The sequence below is a fragment of the Solanum pennellii genome, chromosome 10 (assembly GCF_001406875.1).
Source record: "Solanum pennellii chromosome 10, SPENNV200".
NCBI classification, from domain to species: domain Eukaryota; kingdom Viridiplantae; phylum Streptophyta; class Magnoliopsida; order Solanales; family Solanaceae; genus Solanum; species Solanum pennellii.
Window position 1 is genome coordinate 710,918 of NC_028646.1, and position 18,095 is coordinate 729,012.

The 18,095-nt window shown below is 35.0% G+C and overlaps 2 protein-coding genes across 3 annotated transcripts; one reads left to right on the plus strand and one right to left on the minus strand.

The window, feature by feature from the left end:
• The first annotated feature begins 1,134 nt into the window (after positions 1-1,134).
• Positions 1,135-10,260, plus strand: LOC107002394 (uridine kinase-like protein 3). Of its 2 annotated transcripts, XM_027912340.1 has the most exons (16): positions 1,135-1,198; positions 1,280-1,327; positions 3,321-3,481; positions 4,297-4,388; positions 5,275-5,344; positions 5,701-5,819; positions 6,153-6,249; positions 6,730-6,809; positions 7,170-7,364; positions 7,501-7,584; positions 7,679-7,739; positions 8,123-8,183; positions 8,773-8,866; positions 8,973-9,045; positions 9,343-9,425; positions 9,939-10,260. In XM_027912340.1, the coding sequence occupies exons 3-16, from the start codon at positions 3,337-3,339 to the stop codon at positions 10,086-10,088; spliced, it is 1,404 nt and encodes a 467-aa protein (XP_027768141.1). In that variant the 5' UTR covers positions 1,135-1,198; positions 1,280-1,327; positions 3,321-3,336; the 3' UTR covers positions 10,089-10,260. The 2 variants fall into 2 exon arrangements, with proteins under 2 accessions (XP_027768141.1, XP_015055890.1); XM_015200404.2 differs by having other exon boundaries at positions 1,189-1,327.
• A 447-nt stretch (positions 10,261-10,707) lies between these two features.
• LOC107002395 (protein DNA-DAMAGE INDUCIBLE 1) lies at positions 10,708-18,095 on the minus strand. The gene is made up of 16 exons (XM_015200405.2): positions 17,717-18,095; positions 17,557-17,589; positions 16,922-17,055; positions 16,660-16,768; positions 15,951-16,067; positions 15,345-15,410; positions 14,363-14,425; positions 14,233-14,277; positions 14,083-14,144; positions 13,084-13,177; positions 12,328-12,420; positions 12,163-12,232; positions 12,016-12,080; positions 11,386-11,437; positions 11,093-11,118; positions 10,708-11,006 (listed from the first exon to the last, which is right to left on the minus strand). Exons 1-16 carry the CDS (start codon positions 17,780-17,782, stop codon positions 10,878-10,880), a joined length of 1,224 nt encoding a protein of 407 aa, XP_015055891.1. The 5' UTR covers positions 17,783-18,095; the 3' UTR covers positions 10,708-10,877.

The window sequence follows — 18,095 nt, forward strand, 5'->3', positions numbered from 1 at the left end:
AATTTAAAATATATATATATATATATATATATATATATATATATATATATAAAGATCGAAATCTAAAAATAAAAAGCTTCTTGAGAGGAGTATCTTTACTATTTTGGTGTCTATGAATAATATATATTATAATTAATTGGATAATAAATGTAAAAATATCCGATGAACGAAAAAAACATAAAATTATAAAAAGAAAAGAAAGACATGTAATCAAAATATACCAAATTGAGCAAATTTGTCCCAATTTAAATTTTCCAATAAGATCAAATATGTCTTTCATATAAGATTGTAATCTCTCAAAAAACGACAGATATTTTTATCGATTACTTAATTTTAGACATTGTAAAATTATTTTAAAAAATACATTTAAACCAAAAATTTAACGATAAAAATATAAATAACTTTAAATATCAACGAACGAGCGATAAATTTATTCTATTTCACGTAAAACATTATTTAAATAAAAGAAAGACAGGTTAGTAGATTTACCCAACTTTATTGTGAACATCAATAAGACAAGTGGACCCATGTCTGATTCGACGCTGACGTGTAAATTTAACGGTTTCACCTTTTATCATTATTCCAATTTCCGTACTATAATTTTCTTTTAAATTTTTATTATATAAAATTATAAAAATAAAATAAGTGCAAACTACAAAATCTTACCATTAAAATAAGACAAAATATATATAGTTCTTATCCTAAAAGTAAATTTAGTTCTTATCCTATAAGTAAATTTCAGTAAAATAAATTTTAAATTGAGCTTTAAGAAGATAAATTTAACGATATAATATCATAAAATTTGAGTAACAAATAAAACAAAATATAGTATTTAAATTTATAATACAGTACTTCTTTTAACAAGCTATATATAGATATTTCAGCAAAATAAATTTTAAATTGAGCTATAAAATCGATATGATATCATAAAATTTGAGTAACAAACAAAATAAATATAATATTTAAATTAATAATATAGTACTTCTTTTAACAAGCTATATATAGATATAACGAATCTGAATTAATCGAGTTCTATCGACCGAAATTTTTTCACCTTGTCTGGTGCAACCCCATTGTATTATTATCTAAAAAATCAGTGTAAAACTTTGGTGTCACTGTAAAATTCACAAAAAAATATCAATCAATTATACATCAAAACGCTCCTTCTACGAACTTTCCCCACTATAAATTCACTTAGGTACGCACCAGAGTTGTTTAAAGATTCATATATACTGCATAAAGATACTATCTTTTTGGTTTTATCTCTCTTTTTTTCCAGTGAAGGATCTTTTTTTTAGCTCAATCTACTTGAATTCAGCTATAAAAGGTATATTCAAGAATCTAAATTTTGCATTCACATTAGCAGGTTGCTTTATTTATGCTGTTCAATTTTTATCTGATTTTCTGTTGCAGATATGGATCCCCTTTTAGTTAAAAAGCTTATATCTTTTATTTGTTGGCCTATATGATAAAGATTTTGATTTGAGTAGATTTCTTTTCTTTTTTTTGTGATAAAGTAATGTTTTTTTTTTGTTATGTTTGAGTGTATAGTAGTCCTATGTTGGTTACATTTCTTTTGAGACGAGGGTGTATTAGAAATAGTCTCTCTAGTCTGCGAAGGTAGAGTAACGTTTGCGTATGTACTACACTTTTCAGACTCCACTTAGAGCAACGTTTGCGTATGTACTACCCTTTCTAGACTCCACTTGTGGGATTACAGTTATGTTGTTATAAGTGATGTAGTAGATAAGCAGGTATAATGTTTATTGCTATTTGTTAATTCTTCTGGTCCCCTCCCTTTCATACTCTTAAGGGCCCTTGTGAGGTTGAATTGGTTGTAAAGAAAAGAACAATCTTTTTCGTATTTTTTAGCTGCTGAGATGAACTGAAATAAATTTTCAGTGTTCTGGGTGATCATTTGTACACAATTTGAGGACGTTTGTGTTGAAGAGTCTCGCATTGGATGAAAAACGAATGGATGGTCGCTATATATGGCCTTGGACAATCCCCCCTCATGAGCTAGTCCAAAATACATTTCTTTACAGTTTGAACTAGGATAAAGCAGAGTCGTGAATATGCAGTACTGAGGATATAACGAGCTCCTTTTATCAAATTATGACGACACGTACGAATTTGTGAAAACCTTGATTTGGTTGCAGCAAAGGAGCAATCATTTTTTCGTACCTTTTAGCTGCCGAAATGCACTGAATTATATTTTCAAGATTCTGGGTGATCATTTCGGACTAAGGTACAATTGTTGTTGTTCTAGGTGATCATTTGTACTCAACTGAGGATGTGTGAACTGGGATACAGCAGAGTCATGAACACACAGTAATTAGGATTTAGGGAGATCTATCTATCAATAACTAGGACATATAGGAATTGAGTGCTACTAAATTCTTTTTGTTGGATGGTGGAGATCTAAGTAGATGATTCTGATCACTTAAATGGGGTATTTCTTTAATATAGTAAGGCACATTGAGAGGCTATTGGTCGATACTTCATTGGGACTTGAAGAACCAAACTAGACTCATGAAGCATCAATTACAAAATTGCTTCCCAATGGTCCGTTTTGATTTAATTAGACCAAATTCTAATTACACTTAAGGAATTATCCAACGTAGTCTTATACACGTACTTGACATTGCCAGGAGTCAAAATTGAAGCAAGTCTTTAGGCGAAAAATAATAGATAGAAAAAGGAGGGTGCAAAGGAGATTTTTTTTTTTGAATATAGTTGTCATGTTCAAGTTGATATTAACAGATGAGTTAAACTACTTTTGGTGATGGTTAGATTGTGTTTTGCTTTATCTGGACATAATACTTTTGACCAAGACTTTTCTCCTGTGGTTGACTACTAATTTTGGTCAATTATCACAAGCCAAATGTTCTTGGATCTCTATGAACATTAATACTTGTGCATTCTCATTATATCAAGAAATAATGAACTGTTTTTTAAGACTAGTAAGTATGTATTTTATTCATCGAAAGTGCATGAATGTGTACAAGCAAAAGCTCAGTAGCCCTTTGTAAATTTTTGGGAACCGACGAATACAAGAAATGTGACAGTATCGTATAGCATCTTAAAGCAAAGTGCCACAAAGTATAAAATCTGTATCTGAGTCGAAGGAATCATGAATTATGGACCTTACGTTTTTGACCTTTCAAAAAGAAAAAAAGGAGTTATGTGTGGACAAGATCTCACTTGAAAGGAAAGGTTTTTTGGAAGCATGTCAGTTACCATCTAGATGACTATTTTATTCTGCTGGTACAATCTTCTGTAAGCTTTTGTTCCATTAGCTGATTACTACGTAAATGCAGAGCGTACAATTGATAAATGGGTTCAAAAGCAGTTGAAGATTTGATACAGGCGTCATCAGGAGTACATTATTCTGGATTCCATTTAGAAGAGCCACATACTTCAGAGATTGAGCAACCAACAACTTCTATAGATGAACATGTTAAGCAACCCTTTATCATAGGTATGTCGAGGCAGTAAATATATCCTTTGCTGTTGCTTGAGCTTTTTCTCACCTAACTGTACCTTGGAGGCTATCATGCTTTGTTTAATCATAGAAGGAGATAAATCACCGAATTGTTCCTCGCGTGCTTATGTTTGATGAATTTCAGTGTACACGATACTTTTAGCTTCCGAAACTAAGGACAACTACTCAGCCTTTTAATCACAAATATATGCAGAACAATCAATTTCAGTCATCATTTTGGATGGATGTTAATGGCTCTTTGCATCTTTAGAACTTAGTAAAGCTATACATGCATATGCCTGATCACATTAGATGAGAAAATTATGATGTTGAATTTGTTGATGGATAGGAAATCATTGTGCTTGCATCACAACTATTCATTTAGTTGTTTGATATAGAAGTCCAGACCAAGTTTTATCTGACTAAGGCCTGGATTTGTTTTTGTGCTTGATCCTTATCTTGCCTGTTGCGATGAATTTGTATCTCGTCTTCGTGGAGTTAGTTGAGCATTTATTGGAAGCATATGCCACAAGCTTCTCTTCTCTGAGTTTGTTGTCTGATGTTTGGTCAGAAGAGAAGTTTGTTGCTTCTGTTTGAGGAGATTTCTTGGGATTATGGTCAATGATGGGAACAGTTTATGCAACTTGGCTACAGTTCTGAAACTTAGTCTTTTAACTGATTGAAGGTTCATTCTGTTCAAGGCTATAAATGCCGATTGTGTTTGCATATATCATGATTGTTATCTGTTTGAATCATTCTCACTCTCTTAGTGTAACCATGCTCATATTACATATAAACTGTTTTCCTTGCAGGAGTTGCTGGAGGTGCTGCGTCAGGCAAGACTACAGTTTGTGATTTGATTATTGATCAGCTTCACGATCAGCGTGTTGTCTTAGTTAACCAGGTGGGTTTTCATCAGATTAAAAAAAGGAACACCTTTCATCACTCTGAATTTTACTTGCAGCATAATCTTTTCCTATACGTTCTTTTTTTCAAAAATTTTTTATACCCTTAGGACCAACCACAACCTTCGAAACTTGGGGATGATGGACCAACCCTCTGCCCTTCTCCCATTAAATACTTGGCTTGGTTCATTTGACGTAGGGCTCGAACCCGTGATCTTAGCCACAAAGTCCCTCAACCTTGCCAAGTGAGCTAAGCCCCCGGGCAGATATAATTGATAAACATTCACTCTTTGCTTATTACAGCCACGTCACCTTTCTTCTTGATGAGGTATAGGCTAGGTGGGGTCCTATTTCATATTATCCTTTGGGAGGTGGGGGGTGGGGGGAGAGTCTCCAACTTTCTAGTTTTATAAGAAAATGTAATTCGTCGAGCTATTACTATATAATCTAATTATTCATTAGTACGCTATCCAATACCTTTTGCTGAGAATTTGGTGTTTTATGGTTATTCCATGTACTAGTTCTATCACACCCGACTTGATGACAATAAAGTACATTTTGAGGGGAACTTAACTTGCATTTTAATTCATTCAATCTGAAAGTTCATAGTTGTCTTCTGCATTTTGCGGCAAAATGAGTTTCAAGGTATCGATCTTTCATTGACTCATGGATCTTGGCTTTTACATGTGAAAATCAATAAAAAGACAATAGGGCACAGCTAAGGCTTCATCAGAGATGTTCATTGCTGAAGTTGTGGTCAGAAAAAACATAGGGTTTAGATATTTGTCTGTCTTGCACTACTTTTCAGTGTCCTCTTGCATCATATTTGTATTAGCTTACCAAAACTTGAACACTGATTTATCTGACTTGTGTTTCAATGGGCAGGATTCTTTTTATCACAATTTGACTCCAGAAGAACTCACAAAAGTTCACGAGTATAACTTTGACCATCCTGGTTAGTCTAGTTCGTTATACTCAATTATCCATTTTATTATTCTCACTGTCGCCTATAGACCACTACTAGTAATAGGATGCCATGAACGACAAGTTTTGTGACTTGGGACACATGTGCTGTTGTGGTTGAGCTATCAAGGCCTTAAAGTCCTTAATCTTATCAGAAGTTCCTATAAACAATTTCAAAAATAAAATAAAATAAAATAGTAGTAGCTACCTCAGTGTCAACTCCATAAAATCAGCTAATAAGGATTTGAATAATTAGTATTGTTTTATATGTACTCAGTTTCATAAATATTAAAAAGTCACTTTTATGTTCTAGAATATTGTCTGCTGAAAGTTATGTGTTTTACTCAGATGCATTTGACACCGAGCAATTGCTGTGTGTGATGGAGAAATTGAAGCATGGGCAAGCTGTAGATATTCCAAAGTATGATTTTAAGAGTTACAAAAATGACGTATTCCCGCTTCGAAGGGTAATGTGTTATAGCATAGCGCTTCCTCTTCTTTTTTTTTTTGTTTCACTTCAGCTTGTACTGTTGCATGAACATCAATCTAATTTCTTTCAAGTGTCGATTTATGTCATCCATCTGTTTGAACATTTTTTGTCTATGATGCAAACATGCCTCAAGAGAAAACAAGGAAGAAAAAGGAGAAATATTAACATTCCAATGATTTGAAACATAGATACTCTTCCTGAAAGAGAGTTAAGGTAGACGTGTGGAAAAGCTACTGCCTGCGGCTAGTTTCATTTTTCGGATGCTGAATTATCTAATGTCACTAAACACTTTGACATAAAATACTTGTAGGTCAATCCTTCAGATGTTATAATTTTGGAAGGCATACTCATTTTTCATGATCCTCGTGTCCGAGATCTGATGAGTATGAAGATATTTGTAGATACAGGTTCTTTCCTCTCCTTTATTTGATATATCTTTATGTTTCTTGTATTAGCTTACTGCTTCTCGTTATCTCATCCGGATTTTTTTATTACATGCATCTTCTTCTTTGGAATTGTTTCACCTAAAAATGATAAAACCAAATTTCAAACACTAATTGAACTTTTTTGTTGCAGACCTTTATTTGTCTTGACCACATTAGATTTCTCGAGAAGAAAAATGAATCTAGTAGGAAATAGTAGTATGCTACATGGATGTATGGGTAGAAGCACCAAATCTATATTGAATCGGATTATTCAAGTTATTTTACTCTCTTTTTTTCACAGGGTTTCTTTTTCCAATTGTTGTCAGCTCTTCCTATTGTTCGATTTGCCGATTAGTCTTAATCACGAGGATATGGCTTCTGCTTGTTGTTCCATTCCATTTCTACAGACATCTATGGTGAATCTTCTACTTTTGTGGCTTCATAATTTAAAATTCAGTGCAGATGCTGATGTACGCCTTGCAAGGAGAATAAGACGAGACACTGTTGAAAAGAATAGAGATATTGCTACAGTATTAGATCAGGTTAGCTGAGCTTTATATGAATATTGAAAGAATTTGTGAGCTTACTTTGCCATTTCATATGTTCCTTCTCTTTTATACTTTTTGCTGTTATTGGTAGATCTTTTGTCAAGGTATCAGTTTCTTTTTTGTATTCCCAACGTCCAACAAAATGCCATTTGTTATTAGAAAGATCAACAGATTGATGAATAATTTTCTTTGTCCTGTTTCTTTTCTCACTTCATGTCTGTGCATGCACCTTGATGTCTCGATGGAAGGTTCTAACATGACCTTTTCAAAACTGACAAGTTGCCCAAAATTTAGCATAATTCTTTTTGTAACTTTTTTTCTTTTCAAGAATAACGTAATGTAATATTTGTGCAGTATTCCAAGTTTGTCAAACCGGCTTTTGATGACCTCATTCTTCCAACAAAGAAGTATGCTGACATTATCATTCCCCGGGGTGGAGACAACCATGTCGCGATCGATTTGATTGTGCAACATATTAGGACGAAGCTTGGTCAACATGATCTTTGTAAAATATACCCTAGCTTATATGTTATTCAATCTACTTTCCAGGTGCTATTTCCATCTTGTTCCTAGATAGATAATCTTCTAGTCCCCATCTGTTTGAGCTTCATCTTGATGTCATTTTTCGTGTTCCTCAAGATCAAGCTTTTATTTTCTTCTAAAGATTGTTATTTGTTTCATTTAGATACGTGGCATGCATACACTTATCCGTGATGCACAGACGACTAAGCATGATTTCATATTTTATGCTGATAGATTGATTCGTTTGGTAAGTTTTTCTTTCTTACACGGTAATCAAGTTAAGTTTTTGACACGAGAAAGCCAAATCTTTGTTACCCCTTATATATGCCTCACTATGCCAGGTTGTTGAACATGGACTAGGACATCTTCCATTTACAGAAAAACAGGTGATCACTCCAACTGGTAAGTGCTAACCCCATGATGCAATACTCATGCCTTGTACTCACAAGTATTTCGATTTCTTCTATTATTGTAGCCTGTTTGGTAAGGTCTGCTTATATTAGGCGTACGGGCCAGGCTTAGTTCTATTGTTGTCTCATTACATTTACACGTGGAATTATTTTCCAACTCTTCATATAGCATGGTGTACTATCACTCATTACAAGACTGATATGACATGACTGATGTGGAACAAGGCCCTCATAGACTAAAGCCAATATCATCATTTGATTCAGTTTTTCTTCGAAATCATGTTTTTTCATAGACTTAACTACTCTTCATATCTAAGTTAGCTGTTTTCGAGCATGAAAAATATACTTAAATAAACCCACGTCTGTTGACCGCAGGATCTGTATACAGTGGTGTAGATTTCTGCAAGAGGTTATGTGGTGTCTCTGTAATAAGAAGGTAATTATTATTTGTCTCGCTTGATAATGCTTCAATACAAGATTTCTGTTCTTGTGTCTACATACCCTTATATTGATGCATATAATTTATGCGCTATTACTGAGAATAATTAAGGATAAGACATGCGAGACTCTTAGTTTCTGAGGAACTTGTTGGTTTGACATTGGATGTGCAAAGCTTCGTTCTCGAATTCTCGAGATGAATACATGTTACCCTGAGGAGATCGAGATTTATAATGCTTAGAGTAAATGTCAGCTAAAAAGGTTTATATCAATGGATATGCAAATATTTACATGTTTGCGATCTAGACAATATTTAAATTTGACGTGTTAGTTTTAAAAATTAAATAAAAATATGTATTGTCAGGTCAGACGAATTACATTTCAAGGAATTGGTGATAGTCGTAATTCATTCGAACCAGCTGGTTTAGTGTTGTTGAATGTATATGTTGTTTACCTAATCATCTTCCTTCGGTGTGTTGAAGCGTTTTACTTTAATACCTTAGAAGTGACCATGGTTGCTTCTTTTCTGCCTTCAAAAGTAGATTTTGTGATTGCTATGTTCTCTAAGAATTTCTAATTATGCGCAGTGGAGAGAGCATGGAGAATGCCTTGCGTGCATGTTGTAAAGGTATCAAGATAGGCAAGATTCTTATCCACAGAGAGGGCGATAATGGTCAGCAGGTTAGCGATCTCTTTGTCCTTCCGAATCATTACATTGTCATTTGTGTTCTTTCATTTTTTTAATTTCTAATGCATTTTCTCATTAATGGCATGAACAATGTTACAGCTGATATATGAAAAACTGCCAGAAGATATTGCACAAAGGCATGTCCTTTTGTTGGATCCTATCCTTGGCACAGGTTAGTCTATGCGTCATGGGGTTTGAATTAGCTCCTCCTGATCGTATTTCTCCCAAGATGAAAGAGAAGTTTGGTATTTGTCTTTTTAGAGCTATCGTCCCAATTAAAAAACTATTCTCGTGGTAGGCTTTCCTCGAACCCTGCTACTGTGAAGGATGTTCACTTCTTAAAATATCTTATAACGTCCTCGATCATAACTTACGTGCACAAAAGAATTATATACCCTACATCATCCAGATTGTTAATTTTTCTTGACGAACGATTGCATAAGCGAGCCTATTATGTAACAATCTGCAGGGAATTCAGCAGTTCAAGCTATTTCTTTACTGCTAAAAAAGGGAGTCCCAGAGTCCAACATTTTATTCCTTAATCTTATCTCTGTAAGTTTATTGGTTCATTCATTTTCTGAGTTTGGTTCTCTTTAAATCCACCTTTCTACAAAGGCATAATACATAAACATGACCTGGCATCAGCTCACAACTATGATCTCTTTAACTTTGGGTGTACACAAATACACAACTTTTATAAAATTGAACAAATAGTCACATTCTTCCTACATGGAAATTTTGTGTCCGACGTGGCTTCCTACGTGTATTATGCCATGTAGGACGCGTGTGTCTACTTGTTCAGTTTTATACAAGTTTAAGTGTCTACTTGTGCACACTCAAAGTTGGAGAGCATAGTTGTTCGCTAAAACCAAGTTAAGGGTCATGTTCATGTATTATGCGTTCAATAAATATCAATTGTCATAGTGCGTAAACAAGTACAGCTCTTGTTGCAAGTTTGCAACATAATTCTGAGATCACAAGTAGTGTTGTTCTTAACTAGTACAGCTTCTATTGCAAGTTTGCAACATAATTCTGAGATCATAACTAGTGTTGTTCTTAAACTAGGCACCCCAAGGAGTACATGTGGTCTGTAAGCATTTTCCAAGAATAAAGATTGTGACATCTGAGATAGAAAATGGTTTGAACGATGAATATCGTGTTATCCCTGGAATGGGGGAGTTTGGTGACAGGTATTTCGGCACAGATGATGACTGAACATTAATTGGTGGTCGCGTTCCATCTCTCAAATCGAGAGAGAGAGAGATCATGATGTAGAGAAGGAAGTCAAGTTGAAATGTGTTCAAGCTTTTGTACATTTTTAACTTGTATTCAACTACAGTTGCCCTGGAAATGCAATCTTCAAACTTATTGTACATTTTGAGTCTCACTAGTTTTTTCCTGAGTCAGAAGAGCATGGGTTTCTCTATCAATTGAGTTCCATTATTCCGGAACGAGCTTGCAGCCCTGAAAGATACAATCTCACGTAATTTCACAAGTGGGATCCAAGGAAGGTAGGATATACACAGGAAAAACATAATCCAAGCGATTACTACGTCCACTGTTATTCATAATTCAGATGCAGAAATTGAGAACTAGCCCAACTTCATCACAGTAGAAAGCTTCTACGAAAATTCGATTCACCAAAATAGGGAAGGAGAAACTATGAAAATAATTGGAAAAAAAGTGTATGTGTGCAATGTGTGATTGAAAAAGATTACACACTTGGAAGTACTATAATGAAAAATTGAAGTGCAGATGAACTTGAAAATAAAGCAAATTTCCTTTCATGCATTAAGTCTAGATTAACATCCAACCAAACCATATAACCAAAGAATTCACCTTGAATTCCACTCCCTGAGCAAATCCATCAGCAGGACAACAAGGTTAATTTTGTGTCCAACAATAATAATTAATTTCAAAGACGAGTTCGAATGCCCAAAAAAATGTTTTGAGTATACAAGTTAAGCCATAAATCTTAATTCTATGACAGAAAAGGGAAAATAATCAACCCCCAAATAGATATCCAGCAGCTTGTTCTTCGTTACCATCAAAAAACTTGAGAGCTTGTATTACTGCCTCCCTTCCAAAGCCTAACTCAACAAGCTTTGCAACTTTGGCTTCAAATTCAGGTCCCTGTAGATAAGATATCGAGTCCAGATATGAAACAGCACAGAAAATTTATGCAGACTGCCAAGGAACAGATGAATCTATAATTTTACCTGTGTTAAGTTCCCACCGGCACTTCCTGTGGATTAAGACAAGGTTAAACTAAATGAAAATGCAATTCAGAAGAGAGAATAAAAATAGCTGAAGAAACAACCAATTCAGAATGTCATGTTAACATGACTCATCCTAGATCATATGAAGCAAATTATCTTAAAGAATTAGGGGCAAAGGACTTTTTGAAATCCGATTGAATCCTTGGGTGCACGGGAACAGTTCATATCACAGACAAAAAGTTGAAATGATCTAGGTGGAATAGCACAAAATATATTTGGATATTGAAGCTAACCAGAAGGACTTCCTTTTGTAGGATCGGTCTTCCCCGTTGCTCCAGATGTTGCCTGATACAGTAAGGAAAAGAACCTAGTTTAGCACTGCTGCCTCGTTAAAAATAAATAAAAATCAAGGAAACAGCACTGCTCACAGAAGGTCAAAAATTTTGATTTAAATATTAAGAGGAAAATGATGCTATAACAAATTATGAAAGGGCTGCACAGCCTTAAAGATATAGAAAGTGCATTGCACCATCTTAGAGCAAACTGGCTCAAACAACCCCAGGAGAAAAAAGAAATTTCCTCCAGAATGTCAAAATCATAAAAGGAAAGAGGCCACCCTAATCATTTTATCAACAATTTTCCATTAGTTTCATAATCAACTTTATCTTTTATGGCATAGAGTGCATATCACCACAAGTGCACTCAATTTGTACAACAATAGCTCTTGAAATAGGTTGATTTTTTTTATTATTTACTGCTCACATTAAACTACATGCAGCAACATGTATAGCCCTACTCTCATTAAGACGCTTATTGTTGAGCCCTACTTCAACTCTTTTTATTATATACTACTGCACATTAAAGACACTAATGTGAGTCAGGGAAAAGACCTTGTCTCAGAAACAAAACAATTATGCCTTTACCTGGGCTCCTGAGCTCGAAGCCTCGGCCTTCCTCTCATCGAGAAAATGACTGGGAATATCCTTCTCTGAAATTTGAAATACACAGAACTTAGTAAAAGCTCAAAGGTAGTAGTTTCCAGTACCAAAGTAACCAGAAGCATCACCAACCATGTAGAAATGGTACAGCAACCTCTCCTCCGCCAACTCTCAGAACATTGTCCTTCAGATCAATCATGCACTGCAAAAGCTCATTACCATTAGCTTATAAGATGTATTGAAAAGAATAAAAAATGGAAAAGAGAGAGATATTGCAACCAGTGCAAGAAAGTAAACCTGGTGCTTGCGAAGCATATCAAGTCCAAACAGAAATTCCATATTGGGAGAATCCAGCACCACAAAAGAACAAGGGTAGAAGATTTTTCCAATCTGCCATAGTTAACAGTAGCAAATTAAAGTGAAACATATTAGAAGGGCAGCTCCAAGGAACTTACTATTAATTTGAAGGCAGCATTTTAACGCAGCTTCTCATTAATTTGAAAGCTTTCATTTACTAAGATAAACGCCGTGTCTGGTTGAACAACTTAATCCCTATGTATTATGAGTCTAGCATGTAACTATCACCAGCTGATTACTGGGACAAGTCATCAGAAAAACTGATTTACAGCAAATAGGCAATAAGCTAAAACTACTTACAAGTTGCAACTGACGGATTATTAATTATTTGACTATTATGTCTATATGTTACGCATAAAGGTTAGTGTGTACTGTGTAGCTTATTTAAAATTTAGACTGCTAGCCATAAAAAGGATAGTTAGCATCAGGCATCCAAGATCATAAAATTGAACACTACTAAGACATAATACACTACAGTAATAGAACATGGAAAGCATTTGACAGCAGCAAAATGTAGTCACCCAGCAATCTATTTAATTTCTAGGCAGTGCAAGAGAAAATAGAAAGGACTCATTGGTAGAACAGTACATCACTTATTTATGGTAAGGAATAGCTGCATCTGTTGTATACTATCAATGCACTTGAAGTACAGACACAAGACTGAAGTAGCACATAAGCTCCAAGGATGTAACAAACCTTGATTGGAGCAACATGAATACGACCTAGTATCTCTGTTTGACCAACTCCACGAGCAATTCCCTTGTAGCGTGTATCTAATAATCTCCACAATCTGCAAGGGAAGGGGTCAGCAGTGATAGTTCATTAACCAGGGCTAGCTTATCCCTGGAATTTGGAAAAGAATAAGCAAGCAACAAACACTTGTTACATTTATTGCTACATTATTCTACAGTAAATAAAACCAAAACCCTCAATGTCAAAGTGACTCATGTATTGGCCTATAAACTTCTACTATTTAATAACCAAGAAACCCCAAGGGTCAGGCACACATTTTAAAACTCGGTGGATGATGGGTCCACCCATCCACCCTAGACTTTTACTTATAAGTTATTCACTCAACCCCGTCATCAAGCTAATGAATACCTACTGGCTTATTAAGAAATTTTGAAGATAGTTCTGAAATCTTATAAATTAAAAAATGGATATGAAAAAGTAACAGTATAGTATAGGTGTGTAATGTGTTCCGTACTATAAGACAGCTAATATGATTTTCAGAACTGAAAAATCCAGAATAGCCTTGAGGCACCATAGCATGTCGATGAAAAGAATGCAGTCTTAGTGCCTGACAGTCTACAAGCAGGAGTGGAAGATTTTGCATGCTGTGAGTTGAAGATTTTGCATGCTGTGCTTCTATAATGCACATTGAATTTTTAATTTGTCTAGCATTATTCTTCTGTCATTCTTGAATATGAATTTTTGAACAACATAACTCAATTAAAAATTCAAAAAAAAAAAACAAGAGGAACTCTTCTCTTCTCATCTCCCTGACCTTTTTTTGTAAGGTAAAAATTTATCTCTGACTAAAACTACTCATCAATTTATGAGCTCGCAATTTATTTTTATTTTTTATAGAGAAAGGGATTATGCTTGTTATATAATAATCAGTTAGGCTAACAAAATATTACGAGGATCAAACAAGTTACTATCAACAAAAGAGCATAGCCTAATAAGTCATACCCACAACGTTCTGCACAGCTTTTAGATATAATTGTTGACTGAGCTCCACTATCCACGAAAGCCTAAACCAAAGAGAAACAAAAAATCCCACTGAACCAAATTAACAACATGTATCAAGAAGATGGAACACATTCAAATCACAATCCCTACCTTTAGAGGATGACCATTTACTTCCATGTCAACATATAACATAACCTGAATAAGCCAAAAAGTTAACACAACTGCCATTAAGACTACAGAGAGAATCAATATGTGAAAGGCATAAGGTAGTTTTTCATACCACAGTTCCAAAAGCTTCAGGATTGTGTTCTAGTGCAGCTGCCCAATTTTCTTCAATTCCTTTCTGGAAAATAAGCAAGCATGGAAAATCTCTATCACAAATAGACCCAACTCTCATTACATATTGAAAAATTTAGCACTAATTGTAAAGACCTCATGGAATAAAAGAGAAAACTACTTATAGGGTAGACAGAAAAATTATTTGGCAAGACTTTAGGATTATGCCATTTTACTGCAATAGACTAGGCGCAGAGAGTAATGATGATCCAGGAAGGGCTCCAGACTCCAGCAATCAATCAATCAATCAACTAGGTCCAGTCCCAAATTAGTTGGGATCAAACGATCGGCTGTGCAAATCTTGACAATGTGAATCTTCTACATATGTTTCTTTTAGATGGGTGAATGCTCTATATGTATAAATCAATCAAATCAACTACAAGTTCCGCAGACAACAACAAGGAGTTCCACAGACTGACAAAAATAAAAACAAAAAAGGCTACTGATGATTTATAGGTTGGTCGAATGATGATCAAACCAATACATCAATATTCAGCATACCAGAGCTGTTGGAAGAGATGCTCATAAGAAGGAATTCAGTACTTGTTTAACAGCATTAGGTCATAATTAGAGTGACTCAGTATAAAAGCTACTTAACAAAGCCAAATCAATATTTGATCAAATAACAGATGTCCCACTGAAGAAGTTAACCGCATTACAGATATTTGCCTTTACATTTATCTATTACAGTGGTAGATCATGCTTAAATAGGAGCAAATTGTTTTCTTAGAAAAAACAGGGGAGAGAAAAAGCACGGTTGTTTATGGTCCATTTAAGCTAAAATAACCATACTAAAATAAAGATTGTAAATAAAGGAACTACGGATGCTAATAGCTTGAAACAGCCTCAAAAACACTGGCCAGTACACTTCAGTTTCAAAAACATTGTAACAATAAGGACAACATCAGATTGATGTGCCAACTAACCTGGCGAATTTGCTCTTCAATTTTCCTTTGTGCCTCGACATCGAATGGATCAGCATACAGCAGTGCCTATGATTCAACATAACATATATTAATCAATAAATATCAATCAACACTATGCCTCGTTCCCAAATTAGTTGGGTCAGCTATATGTAACTTCTTTATCTAGCCCGCTTAAAAGGCGTACCTGGGTGGGCAAAGAAAATAGAAATTTTACCAATCAAATATGGATAGTCAGATAACTTAGAAAATAAGATCAAATGGTTGAAAAATATTGAGCAACCCTGCCTATGTAATATAAGCCAGGGGCAAAGCTTCAGATGACAAAAATATAGGTGTAAAAACTGACCATATAGCTTCGGATAATGTCACATTCTTAGTAAATATTGCATGATAACCATGAATAGAATAAATGCTTACAGATTGTATAAAGGAATTTCAAAATTCTACTCTTTTTTACAACCAATCACCAGCATTTAGTTCCTAGGCATCTTTTAACAAGAAGTTATAAAGCAATCAACATTGGGACTTTAAAAAATGTGGATGACAAGTGCGTGCATTAAAGTAAACAGAACAAAAGATGGCAAAATTAGCATAGAAGCTCCTGACCATCTCCTCTTCTTGACGACGCCGTAGCTCTGATTTATGCTGATGACGCAAGCGTAGAAGCTCTTGTAGCCTATTTAGGTCATTCCCAAGGACAGCTTGTGCTAACTCAGGATCATTCTGCAAGTTCAAACATCACAAGCTCATGGGACCTATGTGTTATGAATTGATCTCAAACCAACCACAAGGTATATCTGAGGAGAACAAAGTTGATAGCATTCATGTTCGCACCAGATTGATGCAAAAAAGTAACACAGTATAAGAGGAATCCATCAGACAGCATATGATCCCTCTCAGAATCTAACTATCCTTCACTTTGCATGTAAGATCACAATGAAGACATAATTAGCAATCTTTTTTTTTTGGATAAGGAAATATAGATAATTAGCAATCATTTTTAAATCAGACTGATCCAACAAAATTACAAAGTACGATAGAAATCCACTAAATAAACATGAAACTTCCTTTCAAGTAAAATAAATCCTTCATTGGACCTATAAGATCGGGATGAAGTCATATAAAAGGGTAGTTTTTCTATTAATAATACATCACATTGGAAATGAACAGATGTGAACAATTTCAAAATCTCTGAGCAGGTACATGTGTTGAAAAAAGCAATCTTGCACAAATGTAACATGCTTTTGGAACTGTATTTCTTTCTTAAACTGTTTTAGCAAAAGAAAAAAGAAAGGAAATGGCGAACTTGCTCCACCTGAAAAAGTTGGGCCATCAAATTTGAATCATTTCGCAAGTGTTGTTGGAAAGCTGAAGGATTTACTGCAGATCCATCTTGTTTGAAGCTCAAGTCATTTGCAGGGGCACTGTTTGCATTTAATTAATTTTTAGCAGAAGATGAAGGAGAAGATGTATTTGCAGGATGAGGCAGAGTAAAGGGGAAACCGTAACAACATGGGACACTAAACAACCAATAGAATAACGAAACATAACTTGAGTGACATGAGCAGAAAACACACCTAGACTGGGATGCTGCACTAGACACCATCATTACCAAGTCACCATCACCAACGCCTACAGCACTCAGTTTGTCAGAATTCCTCATTTCCTTCCCATTGTACAGAAGCTGCTGCTGTTGCAGAGGCACTTGTGTCTGATCGTTCACAACACAAACACAAACCAATTATAAAAACAAGTGCTAACTGTGCCTCCATAACAATATATATCACAACTAAAACTTCATATATTTTAAGAGGAGCCAGCCTTGGCGCAACACTTAAAGTTGCCGACTGTGTCACCAAGGTCACAGTCTGAGGCAAAAGAAACAACCTTTACAAAAATGCAAGCTAAAGGATGCATAGCTAAGACCCAATATGGTCCTGCCCTTCTCCAGACCCTACACACAGCAAGTGCTTAGTGCACCGAGCTGTCCAAAGTTTAAATTTTACATAATCCAATATTCCAAATAGTTTGACATCACTGCATTGACTATATTATACTATACAACTTTCACAACTTTGGAGAGTTCAAACTGATTATCTACTCATATTTTGAACTTTGACATAATGTTCAACTAACTTTAACTGTTCAACCAAAAATTGAACTTTCAAGCACAAACATAATCACCATCTAATGTGGAAGAATTCCAACTAACCTCAACTTCCAGCAAAGCTTTCAGGTTCTCTACCTGTCGTGCACATTGTCACAAACATCAGCAAGACAAAATTAAGATCCAAAAACACATACAGGGTTTTAAGTCAGCCATAACAAATAGTTAAAAGGAATAAAAAGAAAGAGCTCAACGAGTTATTTACAGATTCGTCACGATCCACATCGAGAGTGACGATTTGTTCGTCAGTTGTCATTACAGTGATCTTCATCTTCCACAATTTCAATTAAAACCTGATTCGTTTATCGCGATGCTGGTGAACTGATAGTTGAAAGGACTTCGATGTCAATTTCTCCGGCGAAATTCCTCCCCGCCGTTTCGTTTCTTATTGACGAATTGAATTGCTGACTCCGATGAAGTCACCGGAGGAAGGACTTCTGAAGCTTCCGATGACCGACTACTATGTTTACCGACGGCGACTTCGAATTTGGATGGTAATAATATTATCCGATCAACTTTTTGGACCTCTTTACCAAGAAGCTTATAATTAAGCTGGTGTTATGTGTTGTTTAGTCTAAATACAA